The following is a 20,344-nucleotide window of genomic DNA, read 5'->3' on the forward strand; positions in this document are numbered from 1 at the left end:
ATTATAATAAAATGAGAATCCTTGTTAACTAATTCTAACCATCACCGAAGCAGTAGGTGGACAAGTTAATTGCCATTTCTCAGCCACCTACGCTCAGCTATTTTGTCTTAAACAGGATAACATAAATTTAAACATTGTATATGAATGAAGACAGCTGTATTTTCATAACTATTACAGTTTAAAGAGGACTATTACATCATCATTATATATCTCGGTTACTATCCTCTGCTGAATATAGCCCTCCACCCCTGTAAGGGGAGTTTTTTTTTGATGGGTGAAAATGGTATGGTAACCCCGCCTGCGCTAACGGGATATGCTGGCGGAGCACCAGTGAAGGGTGATAGATGAGAATGAAAACATTACTAATCATCCATTACTAACAATCCCTTCCCCCCCTCATCCTCGACCATTAAGTTTTTTATTTTATCATTCCTTCTATGTAATTCCTTGTTCTTATGATACAGTAGAGATGAACAATTTTAAACACTGTACTGTGACTATTAATCACAATACTTTTTTTTATAATTGGTTAAATATTATTTCCAATATCTATAGATTTATCAAAATAAAATTCTTTTTTTATTTTTAATAAGAAAGTGTTTTTTTTTATTTAGACATAAATAGATATTAGATACATTTTTGTAGTAAAATGTCTAAGCATATATTTAACACCTATCTATAATTTTACTTATTTGTAATAGGGGCCGGCAGAATAGAATTTAATAAAAAAAAAAAATAACGGTAAAATTTTCATGTGTATTACAAGTATTTTTTTTATATACAACTTAGAATGGCAAACAAGCTGACGGTCCACCTGATCGAAAGTGGTAACCGTCGCCTATACACATGAGCAGTACCATGCACATAACAGAGTATACTGTTTCGCCCATGATACCCCCCATGCGTTGCCATTCCTGAGAACTCAGGTGTTATTCTTCTGTACCCTGTAAATTCATGCCATATCCCACCCTTCAGACCGAAACACAGCCATGCAAACACAACTGCTTCACGGTTGAAACACGAATGGGACAGAGGCACCCAAGCAATCGACTTTTGTACAAATATGTTCAATAACAATTTGGTATATTTAAAAAAAAAAATTTTTAAAATAATCATTGAAATCAGGTTACAAGCTAATAAAATAGCTCGACATGCACAAAAGAAAATTCAGAGGTATTTCAAAAACCTTATTTATGTAATGTCAAATCTTATATTTTAAATTTATACAACTTTCATATGAATAAATGCGTTTATCAAAAATAAATTTAAAAATACGGATACTTAAAAAGATTATTGTGAATGTGTTAATGTAGTAACCAAAAAAAAAAAAAACACTTTTTTCATTAAAATAATTAAAGGTTAAATATTTACTCACTCTGCATGTTCTACCGCTTATACAACGGATTGTGCTCAGAGGAATTATTCAATATGATGCCTGCGGCCACTTTCATCGTACGGCTCGCCATCGACTCCCTGTCGATGTTCACCCTCATACCTTACAGCCTAAATGGTCGCGTACAACGCGGTTTCAGAGATGCTTTCTCCCACGAACACTCAGGTTATGGAATGAGCTGCCGAGGTTTTCCTAAAGAGACTACAGCATGGGGTTCTTCAAAAGGGGGTAAAGAGGTTTCTTCAGGGTCGGCAACGCGCGCGTGATACCCCTGGTATTGCAGGCGTTCATAGGCTACTGTAACCGCTTACCATCAGGTGGGCCGTATGCTTGTTTGCCACCTCAGTGATATAAAAAAAAAAGAACATTGTAGTTATAACTAATTCGAGTTATTTTCTAATGTATTTAATCCAGCCCATCTCATTTTTACACATGCAACGCGCCTCTACTCAAATTCGTTAAGTTAATGGATAAAATTACTTTCGTCTAATCTATTCCATTAAAATATGAAGTTAACAAATGACTCGACCTTGTGCAGGTATGAGTAATAGTGAGTAATAACATTAAAAGCCCACTGACGTCCCACCGGTGGACTTAGGACTTTTCCTGTTCAATAAATATATAAATTAATAATAAAATAATTAGCAAACATTGTTACACTTGCAAAATAGTTATTTATTAATTTATTTGCTTCATAAGGATGTGGAGCGACGATTAAGAGAAATGTATATGATGAGTACAGTGTGAAAATGAAATCGATTTTATGGCGTTTGCGCTGCCTTTGATTTTGTAGGCTGTTTAAAATTAGCACATTTTTAGAAGGATGGTAAAAGTGTAACTTAAACGGCCAGTTGTGGGTGAGCCGGCGAACGGTGGCCGTCTCAGCAGTGTTGCGACTGCGCGCGCCTCGGTTCCCACACGCCGTGGAGCAACTGGTTCCTCTCATAGATTACATACACACAATATAGGCATTAAATGTTCAAATCTTTGATTGTATATAGATAGAGCGTCGAGCCTCAAAGACGGGTCGACTTTTTGTCAGCTAATTGTCATATTAGCTGACTCGTTTTTTTATCAATGTTCTATATGCTTACGCATAAAATGTATCATGACATATCGTCATAGTGGTAGAATACTGACGGATCTATATATGTAATATTTGTCAGATCCGTCAGTATTCTACCACTATGACGATATCTGTATTTAATTGTTTAATAAATAAAATGGGTTTTTACGCATTGAAAAGGATGTAGAATTTATAAGACAAAATAGACGTAGAAGTTATAAAGAAATCGGTCATAACTATTTATCATGCAGAATTGTATGAAAAATTTACCCGCTTTTCTCGAAGCATTTGTATGGAGATACTATATAATCTAAGGTTAAAATATATATAAATAATCCATACTAATATAATAAATAGGGGAGAAGGGATTGTTAGTAATGCGGACTACCAGTCCCATTGCTAGCAATATACCCTGTCAGGTCGGCCTTCAAGTAATTCCCCCTGGAAACCATCGTGCTGAATTCCAGGTATATTCATCACGATAAGCTAATTAACCTACCTTTTCATTTATTTATTTATTCATTAGTACATATATGTGTACATGGCGGGCTTAATGCTAAAAGCATTCTCTCCCAGTCAACCATAGGGAAGTGTCAGAATACTCGAATGCGGTACTAGTAATTATTGATATACATACATACTAAAATTACATATATAAACGAATAAATATATATGAATAACAAATATACTTACACATATATGACATATACTATATTATACACGAAATTGAGAATAATATAAACTTACTGCTCGGATAAAGTAAAAAAGTGAGCGTGAACGTTTTTTTTTTGAAAGACGGTTTAGTCGGTAGTCTCTCAATGGTATCAGGAAGCGCGTTCCAGAGTCGTGAAGAATGTAGGAGGACGGAATTCAGTCTCATTTATCACCCTTCATTGGTGTCCTAGTCTACTTTTTATACTGGCCAGCGAACATATCCTGGTCACGCGGATTAAGCCGCGGGCAAAAGCTAGTTATATTACAAGACTATAGCAAGTTGGCTCGCCGACGTCATAACTTAATACTAATAACCTACCTTTAAAGAGAGACCAATAGTGATTACAATTGCTGGATCCAACATTCAGCAATCCAGCTGGATTCAGCGCCTTTTTAAACATATTGGATCCATTATCTTAAATGTTGTATGAGGTTATATGTTATTTAATTTTAAGTTAATTCTTTTGATCTCAAATGATTGAGAAACCAAAGCAAATTGATATAAGACATCGCCAAATGAGTGAAAGATTTCATAGTTTATCGTGAGAAGTATAAATTAATAAAAAAAAACTCTCAAAAGTGTCGTCTTCTTATTTTCATTACACATTTTGCTGGATCCGCGCTGGATCCAGCTGGATTCAAGTCGATCCAGCAAGAATCCAGCTGGATTGAAAACGCCGCTGGATTGCAATCACTAGAGACCAATGCCCAGAAACAAGATATTAATAGGTATTCATGATAAGGAAATAAAAAATAATTTTATATTTTTAATTTTTATTTATTAATCATATTCATCATCATCATCATCATCATTATACCAACCTCTAACTGTCCACTGCTGAACATAAGCCTCCCTCTTGGGGAGTATTGCCAGTAGCTACCACGCTTGGTAGACAGATTGGCAACCGCAGTCAGTCTTTAGAGATGTTTTAAGAGGGACGCCGCTGCCCATCACTCACTCTCCTTTAGCCGCCTCTTACGACACCCACTGGAAAGGAAGGAGTGACCTGTTCTATGCCGGGACCACGCGACCAATTATTATTATTATTATAATAATATACAGACGAACGGTAACACGAGCTACGTCACGTGTCTAAATAATTAGTCTTTTTTTTTTTAATTTATATATATATTTTATAATTTTCGTAACGTAAATTGATGAATAAACGTCATTCGTATTGGAATGCTCTTATTAACAAATCAATTAGTAGCGCCACTACCAATAGATACGCTTATCTAAATATGTCTAACTATATTACACAACAATAACATAATGACGCCAATTTAATTTATAAAACAATATATATTTGTATATTATTATAAAATATATAGTACATTACTGCAGCGGTCAGCAACTGAGACATTGATGGACGAACGTGCAAATGTGGGCCGAGACGTAGCCGAGGCACACACACGTGAGTCCATCAATGCCTAGTTGTGGCCAAGACTTGTATAGTACTTTTCTCAAACAATGCGCGGAAATCAAAAGCACAATTTTACTTTTTAAGTTCAATGACGAATAACGAACAATAATAATATTTCACGCGCCGTAATGTTCCTTTGTTTTCTTTTTCAATAAACAGCTTTCTATTTGCAAGCCAGTGCGAAATTTAAATAAAACCTTTTGTTAGTTACCTCCTTGGTAGCCATGTTTCGAAGTAAACGGTCATTCCATTTTTAAATTACAAGACAGATATGAGTTTACATAGTAATTTATCTGGCCGCAAAACACGACAGACATGGATTATCATACAACTTTTACCGGCCACTGTCCGCATGTATCTGGCCAGTACGGCAATTTTGATTTATCTCGAAGAAGATTGTTATATTTATACATATATTAGTAGTAAATGCACTTCCTATTTAAATTTTCTGTTCGCCTCATGGTTGTCTGGTAGAGAACGCCATTAGGTGTCAAGTCCGCCATATGTACACTTACTTATATAATTACGCATTGAAGTTTAAATAACTAAATATTATAAAAAATATAAATATATTTTCCCAATAATATAAATTTTCATACATTATGTTTATTATACTTATGCTTATTTTAATTTACTTCATGGAAAATATTATATTAACAAAAAACACAGACTTAATCTGTGACTATAAAAAAAGCAAACACCAATGTACTTTATTTAAAAAAAAGTAAATCATTTTATTTGAATTCTTCAATTCCTTTTTCAAAAATATTTACTGCTTAAATTTCATAATTCAAACGTGCTTATTCTATGAAAGACTACAATTACAACTGGTTATAAAATTAAAAACATTTAATTTTATAATAAAGAAAAAATAATTTATTTTTATATAATTTCCGTTCCTTTTTCAAAAACATGATGTAATTATTTACATAAATCGACGCATGCCTATTCTATGACGGCGCCGCCACAACCACGTTGCTGGCCGGCCCGCCAACAGAAACGCATGGCGTCTTGACCGAGGCGCACGTTCCGTTTTTGATTTTGTTTCTATTTCGTTTTCAAACTTTAGAATAGATCGCGATCGGAGATTTATATTTTTTTTTTAAACACAAGAACATCATTTGTGCCAGTTATTTTGAAATGTCAAGGTGCTTTAACTGCCTTTTTGGTGTCGCCAAAAGTTTTTAAGTGATCTTTTTAGACTATAGAGAAGTGGTAGTGTTTTTTTTTTAAGTATAATGAATGGTGTTGTGATCGAAACGGAGCGAATGGACCCAACAGTTGTTGTTGACAAGTAAGTGTAGATACTAAACTTGTATTAAAAATATTGTTTAATTTTATTAAGTTGTAAATAAGTTAATATATTGAATGAAACATGAATATAGTAATCATATTATAATTGCGTGAAGTAAATAATCAAGGAATTTATTAAGTACCAGTAATTTGTAAAAAAAATATGTTGTACGAATATTATAAACATATTATAAACTTATTTTCATATATTTCACACAAATACATATATTTTATATGTGTTTTATATAATTTTATATAAAACACATATATAAAATTAACATTGCTTTATTTATCTAGTTCAGGGTTCGATTCCTGGGTGTACCAGTTTATGAAATCAAAGGATATATATTAGGATAATTTAATTATATTATACAACATCATATTAATATAATAAATGCCAAAATATGTAACTATGGGTGCATGGATTGATGTTTATTATTGTTTCACGCAAAAACTATTAAACAGATTTGAATTAAATTTGGTACAAGGCTAGTTTATACCTTAACATATACACACAACATACAACACATAACATATACAACACATAGGATACTTTATATATTTAATGATTCAAAGTTCGAAACGGGCAAAGTCACGGGATAAAGCTAGTAGTGAATAAAAGTACAGAACAATAAATACAATAAGTACATTTGTAAAAGTATCATAACATTCTCAATTAATTTGTCTTTGTACCTAAAAGATATACATTACATTACCATAGACAAGTTATTTTAATTATTCTTTTTTTTTTATTTTAAAAATACCATCGCCCTCGTCTACCTACTCGTTAACTCTCGCCTTATCTGTGACATAATTATATAAAAATTCACGCATTTAAACGTTAAATGGAAGTAATTAAATCCTTTTATGAGATAAGTGCACCATTATATTAATTATTTTAATCGATTTTAAAAGAGTTTTAATTAATTTGTCTGTGTTTTTAACCGACTTCAAAAAGATGGAGTATTTCAATTCGGTTGTATTTTATTTATGTTTACCGATTGGAAAACCTATTTGGAAAATTCTTTTGTATCTGAAAGGATGTATTTTCAGATTAGTCATATATATATATATATTAAATACAACATATAAATATCAAATAAAAGAGAACACAATGATGACAGTTATATTTAATCAATTTTCTGCAGCCTTTTTTTTATAAACTCTTTTTTAAAAGCTTTTATTCAATTTGATTTATCAATCGACTTTAAAACAAGGATATTTTCAATCGGATGTATTTTTTTTAGGATTGTAATCTTTTAACTCCGTTAGTTTGAAAAATTAAATTAAAAAGAAAATAAGGCAGAAAAATACCTACGACTAAAGCATAAAGTAAAGCGGAATAAATAGAAAAAAAAGAAAGTTATTTAAAAAATGTGTTACAAGTTTGATATTTATATGAAGTGCAATTTAAGTGAAATGAAATTGGAAATGAAGTGAGTTGTGAAACGAATGCGAAATTTTACAGAATACATTTTCCGAAACAATTTTGATGTGTTATTTTTTTGTGTAGAGTTTCTCTCGTATTGTTCCGATATTCTTTTTTTTTATACGACTTAGAATGGCAAACAAACTGACGGCCCACCTGATGGTAAGTGGCAACCGTCGCCTATAGACACGAGCAGTACCGTGGACATAACAGTACACACATATACTGTTTCTCTCATGGTACCCCCCATGCGTTGCCATTCCTGAGGACTCAGGTGTTATTCCTCTGTACCCAGTAAATTCACGCCATATCCCACCCTTCAAACCGAAACACAGCCAAGCAAATACAACTGCTTCACGGTAGGAACACGAATGGAACAGAGGTACCCATTCAATCGACTTTTGTACAAAGTCTCCCTCTCCTTGCGATGACGACAGAAACTTTTTTTTTTTAAATAAATATCTATTTTTAAACATACGATTCCGCATTCTTAATTAAAATATTTTCAATGTGTTTACAAAACATCGCGACCTTCGAATGTATACAGGAAATATTAAAAAAAAAAAAAAAAAAATATATATATATATATATATATATATATATATATATATATATATATATATATATATATTATATGTGTATATATATGTATATATATATAGATAGATAGATAGATACTCTTTATTGTTTCCTCCAAAAGATTACAATAGTAAACTTATTATAGATACAAACAATTACAAGATATAATCACAATGAGAAAACAATGGGCGACCTTATCGCTAAGAGCGATCTCTTCCAGGCAACCTTTGGATGGAGAGGAGTAATTATAAACAGTTTGATTGGAGGCACTGTGCGTCTGTATGTTTGTTCCAGTCATCATCATCATCTCAGCCGTCATCCGTCCACTGCTGGACATAAGCCTCCCCCATAGACTGCCATAAAGAACGGTCCTGAGCCACCTGCATCCACTGACTCCCTGCAATGCATTTGAGGTCGTCCACTCCATCTAGTGGGGGGTCGTCCTACACTGCGTTTGTTTCAGTATCACGCAAAGACTATCAAATTAAATGCAACACCAAATTGAATGCAATTTTCACAGTTGTATTTCTGGAAGTCTAACTTGAAAACTGGTGTATGTTTTAACTTGATAGATGCGTCTAGATGCAGTTACCTTACAAAATACACGCGTACGATGTTGCGGTTAAAAACTAGTCTATACTAATATTGCAAAGAGTAAAAATTTGATTTTTAGTTTGTTTATATTAAAAAAAAATTAACTACTCGACTGATTTTAAAAACTCACCTATAGAAAGCTACATTGTCAGTAACGTATTATTTTTGAAAATTCTATCTATTCATGCGAAGCCGGGTATAATCGCTAGTATATAACAAGATTAAACAAACATTATAACTAAGTCTGTGATCTCTGTAACTCTTGTTTGAAGGGTGGGATATGACAGTGAATTTACTGGGTACAGAGGAATAACACCTGAGTCCTCAGGAATGGCAACGCATGGGGGGTATCATGGGTGAAACAGTATACTCTGTTATGTCCATGGTACTGCTCATGTGTATAGGCGACGGTTACCACTTTCCATCAGATGGACCGTCAGCTTGTTTGCCATTCTAAGTTGTATAAAAAAAATCTGTAGATACAATTTCAATCAATTATTTAACTAATTGTAAACGTGCTGTTTACATATGTTTAATTCATTATGAGCGCTGAACGTGACGTGGTTACAGGTAAATAGCTATATAATAAGAATAATGCCGTAATCACGTTGTGTTGAGTCCCAATCGTGAATTTAAATTATTCTACTATCTATTTTTTATTTATTATATCGTATTTTTAATAGGTGTTTTTTTTTTTTTTGATGGGTGAAAATGGTATGGTAACCCCGCCTGCGCTAACGGGATACGCTGGCGGAGCACCAGTGAAGGGTGATAGATGAGAATGAAAACAGGCCAGTTAGCCCATCATGATGAATTCATCAGGAATTAACCATGATAGTTTCCAGAGGGAACCACGAGGAGGTCGACCTGGTTGGGTATATTGCTAGCAATGGGATTTTTAGTCTCCATTACTGACAATCCCTTTCCCCCCTAATGTTGCATATTGTCATGGTGTGCGTAGGATTCATCTAACTATACTTGTAAACCACTTAAAACGCTCTCTGTTAATAAATACCTACTTATAGAAATAGATTACGCATGTATATAATTTTATAAGTAAACATAACAATTTTCCTCATAAAGAAGTGTTAATAATTGGATAATTCAAAACAAATGTGGCCTACGATTTATTATTTACTAGTTGTTACACGTTACTCCGCTGGGGGAAAGGGATTGTTAGTACTGGGGAGGCTAGTCCCCATTGCTATCAATATACCCTTTAAGTTTCCCCTGGAAACCATCGTGAACAATTCTTGTTGAATTCGTCACGATGGGCTAACTGACCTGCTTCCTCTTCACCTATCATCCTTCACTGGTGCCCCGCCGGTGTATACCGATAGGGCAGGCGGGGTTACCATTCCATTATCACGCATTAAAAAAAAAGTAACTCCGTTTACGTAATTGAGAGAGGTACCTATATTGATTGACCTCGGTAAATCTCTCTTAAGTTTGTCTCAATAAAAAGTAAACGGTCGTCAGTGAAGTTCCAACAGTGGGAAAGTCCAAATTTGCGACTCTACAGCAGAGCAAAAAGACTGGGCATAATTCAAAATTACGCCCCACAAAAAACCGAATTCAATTGTGACAAAACCAGTTCTTTTCATTTAAAAACTAAACTACTAAATCGGTTTCGATAAAAAAAAATTTGAGACAAGCCTGTGAGTATATTTTTTCAGATAAAAAAACTTCCAAATCGGTTAACAAGGGCCGGAGTTAAACTTTAGCACCGTATAGAGAATAGAAGAGGCAAAATGCTGGGTCGCCTTATTCGAAATGACGATTTTTAAACAGCATTGTAGAAGGAAAGATAGAGGGCAAAAGAGGAAGGGGAAGACCGAGGAATAACTACATGGGACAGGTAAAAGAAACACTAGGTGTCATGTCGTATAGGGAGGTCAAGGATATGGCCTGGGATAGAGCTGACTAGAAGAGAGTGCATGAATTTGTAACACAGACAAAAGGAAACTATTAAATCTAAATAGAGAAGAATATATAGCATATTTATATATTTTAGTTACAATATCTATATATATTGATCTAATAAAGGATCGAAGCGTCAATAACTTTTGATTCCAAATTTAAATTCTCAATATCGATCACCAATACCAACTAGATAACAACGAATGAGCCGAAAACTCAAATATCGCATCGCTAAAATAAGGCCTCACAAACTAAAATTCGATATGCCATTGTCCATCTGAATATAAAGTACGAAAGGGTCTAAAAGTTTAATTATTTCAATACGTAACTTTAATTTTAGATGAGTATTAATTAAATTACTCAAATATGATCTATAGTATATTGCAAAGATAAATACTGCCACAGAACGAGTTATCACTACGTTAGATTTAATATTTTTTATACTATAAACATTGTGGTATCGTAATTTAGCAAAAAAGTAATATCATATAAAAACATAGTGTTGTTTTTTACTATTGTAGTTAGAATGTAACAAAATGGTTAGGCATCTAACAACTGTAACTCGTGGTAAAAAAAAATAAACTAGACCATAGACAATGACATTTGGTCAATAGACATGGTATTAAAATATTGCTCAAATATTGGCTTTACATCTACAAAGTCGAAATACTATATAAAAAAAGGATGGTAATATTTTTTAATTCAACTAGTTCCACTTGTTCCTTGCTCCCTTTATATAAATCTAACTTTATCGTTATGATATCATTGCAAAAAATCTGAGATTCTAGTCTCAAAATAGCAACATCTCAATACGGTGGCCATTTTTAAAATGGCGTGTGTTCCACGACAAAACACTTTGAAATTTAAATGCAACGACTTCGACAACATCCCGCGCGTGCCAGCTGAATTACAAACATTTACAATAAGTGACCAAAGAGAATGAATATCGTGGAATAGACACAAAGTTGTAACAAAAAAATATTCTGTATAGTCTATGAAGAAAATCTTATATCTTATTTATCTGTAAAACATTTTATGTGTTAACTAAAAAAATTTACTGCGATAATGCAGGATATTTTGGACACATTAGAAATTTTATCCACAGATAAATAACTTATAAAAAAAATCCTTTATACAGTTCATGTCTATAGGCGATGGTTACCACTTTCCTGTTCACCATTCTAAGTTGTATAAAAAAAAAATTGAAAAATTACATAAAATATTGTCAAGTAATCTAAAAATCTGTGTGGTCCCGGCAAACAACTTGCCACCACTTCCTTTCCCGTGGATGTCGTAAGAGAAGGGAACTTAATGGTCGTGGAATAAGCAGTAGCGTCCCTATTAAAACATCATCAAACCCAGTTGGGGTTTGTTGTTGCGTGGCGACTACTGGAAAATCTTTCTTTCTTGGGGAGGCCTATGTTCAGCAGTGGACAGTTACCAACTTATATGATGACGATGATAAATCTATAAATCATGATCCTGTCAGCATCAACGCTTTTTGTAACTTAAAAAAAAATCTGGGAGTAAAAAACAGCATGTTACACGAATCAGTTTCGGTTACGTAAAACTACAGTTAAACCAGCTAGTGAAAATAATGACGTGTTACGTACACGAACTAGTGTGACTAGTTTTATGCCACTTACTGGTTCTTTCGATTGCGTCACGACGAGGGTCAGCAGTGACGTGTGACTGGGCTTGTCAAACGCCATAGTCAGCATCTTTCGGCTGTGTATAATCCGTATTGAGTAACTATGGAAACAACAGAAATACTCCTGTTGCAGATTCAATTTAATATGTGAGAACAAACTCTTTTTATTATTGCACGTACTGGCCACTTATGCTTTTTTATTATAAAAAAATATATATAATGCATTCTGTCGATTGTATATACTTTTTGTCTGATGGCTTTCGCCAAAGTCATAATAAATGAAAAAAAAAATGTCTATTGTATTCAAATTAAAAAAAAAGGAAACTTAAAAATATAATACTCATTTTATTTTTCTCGTCGTTCTAATAAATATTTAATAGTTTAGCCGCATTTGCATCGCAATTATTATAATTTTCAACAACTCCTCGGGTTGACCACTAGATGGAGTTGTTATTTTAGTATATGTGTGTGCTACAACGCGATATTAAGATTTTCTAACACGTGTATAAAAGCTCAGGAATATATTTAATGGAATGATAAAAGTCATGTGTACAATCCAAGGTTGTAGTTATTTATTGAAATATAAATTAAAAAGGTACCTATATTTTTGGATTGGAGACTGTTACCTGTTCTCTAGTATGGACTAACTAGACATAGACATATCATTTTATTGATGAAAATACACTTATTTATTTATTTATTTAAACTTCATTGACCAATATGTTTTTCTTAAGATAGTCGCCTGATCCATTTATGCATTGATTCATGTAATATAAATATATCTTTTACTAAAATATAAATAAATTCATTTTTTTTAAACCGCCATTGAGTATCTCTGCACAACCTTTCATATTTTGTACCATATTTTCTTTTGATCAATACAGTTATTTAAATAAATAAAAAAATAATATAAATGTGAAATTGAAATGAGTCCGTTTGTTTATTTGTAATCTATTCGCGTTTTAACGGCTCAATCAAACATCGTCAAATCCCAAACAATAAACACAATCCTGGTCACGCGGGCAAAGTCGTGGGTAAATGCTAGCTAGCACAATATAAACTAATAGACATATTAAATAACAATTTATAAACAAAATTCACACGGCCACAATATGTATCACAGTTTTTAAAAGGTTTTATTTTTTAATTTATTCCTAGATCTGCGGTGTGTTCACATACAGCCCAAAAGCGCGCCAAACCATTTTACCCGTGAAACGCTTTCATTTTATACAAAAACACTCAGAATTACGAGCATTGTGACTGAAATAGGCACAAGTAGGTCACATTTTGTCTAAAAGGTTTCCTTTTCACAAGGATGTGACACGATATAATCTACTTACATCAATACGTATGTATTTATTTATTATGGCTATATTTACCTACTATATTTAGCAGAAGGTATTTTATTTTAAAACATTAAAATGAAATGGTAATCCGCCTGCGTTAACGGTTTACGCTTTCGGGGGTATTCTATACCGATGAAGGTTATTCTTTTTGCAATCTATTATTTATTTCGGTGTTGGTCCCATATTGATTTTGTGACGATTTAATTGGCCGTTTTTATTTGTACAGCAAAAATTGCATGGGCAGATTATTTTTGAGTATATTATATTATTTTCATATATGGTATGGTACTAATTCTCGCAAGTGAAGCTGCAGGATACAGCTAGTAAATAATATAAAATAACCTCCAATTTTAGTTAACTTTAAGAGATAGCCAGTTATTTAAAGAGTTGTACTGTTTGAAACGTGCTACCATCTTGGAATACGACTTTAACTATGATCCTATTACTTACACCTTTCACGACTTTATCTCCGGATATGAAAGTAATGAAACTCGAAGTTTATTTGAACGAAACTAATGACGACAGAGGGCGCTACATGGAACAGCTGTCACCTGGCTACAGAGAGTTACATCGCTGATCTTTCTTTAACTTAAAAAGTAATTTATTAAATACTTTGTTCGCATCACTATGTTTCGATTTGAAGGGTAGGATATGGAGTGAATTTACAGAGTACAGAGGAATAACACCTGAGTCCTCAGGAATGGCAACGCATGGGGGGTATCATGGGCGAAACAGTATACTCTGTTATGTCCATGGTACTGCTCATGTCTATAGGCGACGGTTACCACTTTCCATCAGGTGGGCCGTCAGCTCGTTTGCCATTCTAAGTTGTATAAAAAAAAAACTTTATCACAACTTCGAATATCTTTCAAGATATTGAGAGTTAAAGCAAAAATTTTACTGATCTTTACTGATCTTAACTAGCAAAAAAAAATTATCTAAAAACTAATAAATGTTGTAGAAAAATTAATGAAGATTATTATTCCTTTTGACAGTTTTCTTTTGTCTTTATTACTTTTGTTAAAAAAAATAAAAAGACACATGTCTTCCCGAAGGAAGACAAGGCAGAAAAAACAAGACAGTACCGAGCAGCATTTTTTATGGGTGAAAATGGTATGGTAATCCCGCCTGCGCTAACGGGATACGCTGGCGGAGCACCAGTGAAGGGTGATAGATGAGAATGAAGACAGGCCAGTTAGCCCATCATGATGAAATCATCAGGAATTAACCATGATAGCAACGCTAATTGCTAGCAATGAGATTCTTAGTCTCCATTACTAACAATCCCTTTCCCTCTTTACATTACGTGTTTAACATCACACATGTAAAGTTTCAACTTTATTAAATTAAAAAAACAGGCCCCTTATTGGTATATTTAAAATTAAATCTATATTTAAACATGTTTTAGATAACCTGTGAACTGATGTGACGTGTGTGTGTTTCTTTTGAACAATAAACCTCGTTGGCACAATGCGCAGCTGTCACAATAACGTGATAATGTTGTATGAGACTCATACATTTGCATGTACCCGGAACTAGTGAGCACGAGCTGTGTGTGTGAAGACATATGTGGAACGATGGCGGCGCGCCGTCACAGAAGCCGATCTGATAAAAACTGCTCTCAATAGTTTATTGGTGTTTACACGTCAAGTTGTCGATAATCTATTTTTTTATAACTACTTGCCATATTTTTTTTTTTTTATTATTTACTTAAACTTTTATTGAAGTTACCACATGAAAATATAGTTATGAACATTTTTAATGGATCTTTTTATCGAAATAAGTAATTTAAATGAATGATGACATATATATATATATATATATATATATATATATATATATATATATATATATATATATATATATAATTTTGCCAGTAATTGCCTCGCTTGGCAAACAGGTTGAAAATCGCAGTTAGGCCTTTGGGGAGGTAAACTAACCCCCGGCAGAAGCACAGTCGGCCGGGGTTTAGGGCCCCAGGGAGAGAAACCGGCGTGCAATGCGGGCAGAATCTAAGAGCACCGCTTTCTGCATCTTTCCCGGGAGTGAGCCGCCTCGGAATCCCAACCGTCTGAGATGTTGTTCCAGACTGGTTGGGATAAGACCGTTCACCGACATAACGATTGGAATGATTTCGGTGGACGTTTCCCCCCACATTTCAGTCATCTTTTGAGGCTTATTATTATTATTATTATCTATATATTATGTATATATATATATATATATATATATATATATATATATATATTGCAGTTTGGTTCCAGCATAGAATGGGCCAGCCCTTTCTTTATATGGGTCTTTCTTTATTGGTTATCTTTCATATGGGTGTCGTAAGAGGCGACTAAAACAACTTAACAGTCGAAGAAAGAGCAGCCACGTTCCTGTTAAAACTGCACCAAAGCCTAATTGCGGTTGCCAACCCGTCTGCCAAGCGTGGCAACTACTGACAATATCTGGTGATAGTAAAAATAGATATACTAGTTCCTCAATTTTTTATTTATTTCAGTGGGTACTTTTACAAGTGTTGTCGACTTACAACTAAGAACCTCACATTTTTAAAATCGGCTATAAATATGTAAATACAATATGAGCTACGAGTATTAATTAAAATGACAATGCTTTCGTTATTCATCTCTGGTCATTTGTCTAAAGGGCCTTCTAACATAATTCGCCCGTTCACGAAGTTGTTTGGACTTGTAAGCGGGTTTAAGCCTACACTACAATAGCCATATAATGCTATCTCTTTCAGGACAAGTACTTGTACAAGGACGAGTACTTAGGAACGAAACAAGTTGGTTTGGTTTTGCTGTATATGTAAAATAGCTACTTCTATGCTGACTTTTTTTTATACAACTTAGAATGGCAAACAAGCTGACGGCCCACCTGATGGAAAGTGGTAACCGTCGCCTATAGACATGAGCAGTACCTTGGACGTAACAGAGCATACTGTTTCGCCTATAATACCCCCCATGCGTTACCATTCCTGAGGGCTCAGGTGTTATTCCTCTGTACCCAGTAAATTCACGCCATATCCCACCGTTCAAACCGAAACACAGCCATGCAAACACAACTGCTTCACGGTTGAAACACGAATGGGACAGAGGTACCCAAGCAATCGACTTTTGTACAAAGCCTCCCTCTGGTAAACATAATAGATATACCAAATTCTATGGTCTTCTAGATGCTGTTCGTTTATTCAGGTGACAGTTATCACTTTCCATCAGTCGGGCCGTCTGCTTGTTTGCGACTCTAATATTTCATAAAAAAAACCTTTTCCCCCATCTTAATGAAGCTGCCTGTCATCCGCACCTGTTATTTGTAAGATGTTTTCTTTATTTATTATGTGTTCTTGGGCTCAGGTTTCCTGCAAAGGCACCCGTAACAAGATGGTGTAGCTAGCGAACTCAACAAGCTCCCTTACACTAGTGATGTGCCGAGTCAGCCTCTTTCGATAATCGAATTTTTACTCGAATTTTTACGTGTAGGTTTTTTTTCGAGTAGTAATCGTAAAAAACTTGAAATTTAGTAGTAATTCTAACCCCATTCTAAGAACTGGGATTAATACTCGAGTATTTGTAGGGATATTCGAATATGTTGTTAGACTCGAGTACCTACTTTTTTAGCTGATTTCTAAATCTAACTTTATTTTAAGACACCAGAGGGAGACTATGTACAAAAGTCGATTACTTGGGTACCTCTGTCCCATTCGTGTTTCAACCGTGAAGCAGTTATGTTTGCATAGCTGTGTTTCGGTTTGAAGGGTGGGATATGGCGTGAATTTACTGGGTACAGAGGAATAACACCTGAGTCCTCAGGAATGGCAACGCATGGGGGGTATCATGGGCGACACAGTATACTCTGTTATGTCCATAGTACTGCTCATGTCTATAGACAACGGTTACCACTTTCCACCAGGTGGGCCGTCAGCTTGTTTGCCATTCTAAGTTGTATAAAAAAAAGACTATCTTTTTGCCCGCCACTTTACACACGTGAATTTCAAAAGGAGTAAAACTAATGAAACATACCACTTTCAGATGATATATTAGGGTAAAACATACACCAGATTTTAAATTAGATCTTCAAGTATGTTGCATCTAATTTGGTGCAGCTGATCAAGATAAGAAGTTACCTATTTACTCTTCTCCATTCCATATAGTACGTGTGTATAATTTTTTTTTAGACAACTTAGAATGTCAAACAAGCTGACGGCCCACCTGATGGAAAGTGGTAACCGTCGCCTATAGACATGAACAGTACCATGGACATAGCCGTATTATGTATTATTTATTTTGTATAGGTATACATTATTCATTTTTTTGTTATTTTCTTTAATTGTTTCTTTAATTTAATTGTTAATTTCTCAACCTATCCCAATAATGGAGTACCGTGATGTTTCCTCCCACGAACACTCAGGTTATGGAATGAGCTCCCTGTCGAGGTTTTCCCAAAAGACTACAGCATGGGGTTCTTCAAAAGGGGGGTAAGGAGGTTTCTTCAGGGTCGGCAACGCGCGCGTAATATCTCTGGTATTGCAGGTGTTCATAGGCTACGGTAACCACTTACCATCAGGTGAGCCGTATGCTTGTTTGCTACCTCAATGGTATAAAAAAAACCGTGTTCGTGATTCACCGTTCATCCCAAAGGTTGACTGGTAGAGAATGCTATTAGCATTAAGTCCGGCTTTTGTATCTTAATTTACTTTGGTCGATAAAGTTATTTAAATAAATTAATAAATACTAGAGTCTACCTACTCTGGCCCATCACTATATCGCACCATTATTTGGGTCCTCCATTGTAATGAAGGGAACAATTGCGGCGTGGCAGTGGGTTTTGTTAGCCCGCCCCTGAGCATTAGCGAGACTTGCCGGCTAACAACACAATAATTGAAGCTTATTTACTCATTTGTTACTAAATAATCTAATGTACTCAAGAATTAATGGACAATAAGACTGTGTGATTCGCTGAGTGGACTTTATCGGGTTTTTTAGTTTAATGGGTGATAATGGAATGGTAACTGCACCCGCGCTATCGGTATACACCGGCGGGACACCAGTCAAGGATGATAGGTGAGGATGTAACAGGTCAGTTAGCCCATCGTGACGAATTCAACAAGAATTGTTCACGATGGTTTCCAGGGGGAACCACGTGGAGGTCGACCTAGACTTTATCGGTTTTTTTTTTCTTTAGGGTGGAAATGGTATGGTAACCCCGCCTGCGCTAACGGGATACGCTGGCAGAGCTCTAGTGAAGGGTGATAGATGAGAATGAAAACAGGCCAGTTAGCCCATCATGATGAATTCATCAGGAATTAACCATGATAGTTTCCAGGGGGAAGCGCGAGGAGGTCGACCTGGTTGGGTATATTGTTAGCAATATACCCAACTAGTGTGCTACACTAGATGTAAAACATTGATTTGGCTTTTGCTGTCATAATGTTATAATTGTTTTTAATGAATAAATAAATAAAATAAACTTACACCTATTTAGAAACTATGCGATCAAAATGGTCACCACTCAGCCAAGTGTTTAGGCATTCATACATAAGGACTAAACGCTGATTTTTTATAGAACCAATGGGGAGCGATAGATGGCGCCACCGATTAGACATATTATTATATGAATATAATATATACAACAGTTTATTAGCATAACAATAACAATTATGTTATATTTTTGTGTCGTAATCGTTTATCTTTAACTTATTTATTATTTTTCTAAAAAATTTATAGTAGAATAATTAGATTTAATTTACTAAGTGCTTGTTTTTAATTATAATAACAATTGAGACAGCGATTTAATCAGTAATTCACTGACATCAATACTCGATGAGATATATAATACTCATAGATAGATAAAAAATATTTTAATTTAAAATGCCAAAATTGCGTATCAAAAAGTAAAAGTTAGTTGTTGGAAACGAGCAATATTTTGATTGGTAAAAAAATGGCGGCTTCAGTCGTCACTGAATTTGTAAAATATATTATTAAATATAGGAAAAATTGGAAAAAGTTCTGTTTCTATTTATTATTAGCCATTAATTAACACGAATTAATTCAATTCAATTCAATTATTTATTGCTATTTCACGTTGTAACAATATAGGTCTTAAGTTATTAAAGGTAAAGAATCGACACGAACCCTGGAAGGGCGCAGCGATCACATTAATAAATATTTCATAAAGTACATAACTACATTTTTATATATATATATATATATATATATATATATATATATATATATATATATATATATATATATAGAATAGTTAATAGTCATCTACTTTGATAAGTTATAATACTAATTCACTTCCTTAATTAAATATTTAAAACAATATTAATAGTTTGAAAATGCAATTTCAATGATACTATATTATACGCCGAATATATGGTTTACGGTCAATTAAATATTTATAAAACAATTACAGTAACAGTACTAGTATTACATGGAGTTTTAACAAGGTCACCGTTACTGTGACCTTGGACGCGGTACAATATGAATTATTGAAACGAAGGCCTGTGTCAGCCGAAAAATCACGTAATACATTGAGATCGTTGATTTGGTCCCAGATCAATCAAGTTGTAACTAAAATTATGTAGATATTGCTTCACAAAAACGCCACTCACACTTCAACACATACACTCACGCCCGCACGCACGCACGCACGCACGCACGCACGCACGTCACACATCACACATCACACGTTCTTCTCAGAGCTCTCATCTCTACAACATTTACCATACTTCCATGCTTCTTCTGCCATACCAACGATCCGCTTCTATACATGAGTACTGGCGTCACGCTTTCCCTTCATACAAAAAAAAACTATTGCAAAAACATTTATAATAAGAATTTAAAAATCGCTTCTGAATTGGTATCCAATTACGTAATATATTCACAATGAAATCCGACAAATCAAGAGGCACCTTTTTTTGGAAT

At 34.2% G+C, this 20,344-nt stretch overlaps 1 protein-coding gene and 1 long non-coding RNA gene across 3 annotated transcripts in view; both read left to right on the top strand.

The window, feature by feature from the left end:
• The window catches only part of LOC113519372 (calcium/calmodulin-dependent protein kinase kinase 1), a 215,073-nt gene that overhangs the window by 89,814 nt on the left and 104,915 nt on the right, over positions 1 to 20,344 (top strand). The window contains exon 1 of one of the 2 annotated variants that reach the window (XM_026904433.3): positions 5,587 to 5,891. The exons of the other annotated variant lie outside the window; for it this stretch is intronic. Within the exon in view, the coding sequence (XP_026760234.2) occupies positions 5,836 to 5,891 (56 nt within the window). The 5' untranslated portion in view covers positions 5,587 to 5,835. Of the gene's footprint in view, positions 1 to 5,586; positions 5,892 to 20,344 lie in introns of those variants that run through there. 2 annotated transcript variants of the gene reach the window in all.
• Positions 11,016 to 15,171, top strand: LOC128200886 (uncharacterized). The gene is made up of 2 exons (XR_008252946.1): positions 11,016 to 13,411; positions 14,818 to 15,171. It is a non-coding gene; the product is annotated as an uncharacterized LOC128200886 (long non-coding RNA).

Source organism: Galleria mellonella, unplaced genomic scaffold (genome assembly GCF_026898425.1).
Source record: "Galleria mellonella isolate WM207_F2 unplaced genomic scaffold, CSIRO_AGI_GalMel_v1 utg3070, whole genome shotgun sequence".
NCBI classification, from domain to species: domain Eukaryota; kingdom Metazoa; phylum Arthropoda; class Insecta; order Lepidoptera; family Pyralidae; genus Galleria; species Galleria mellonella.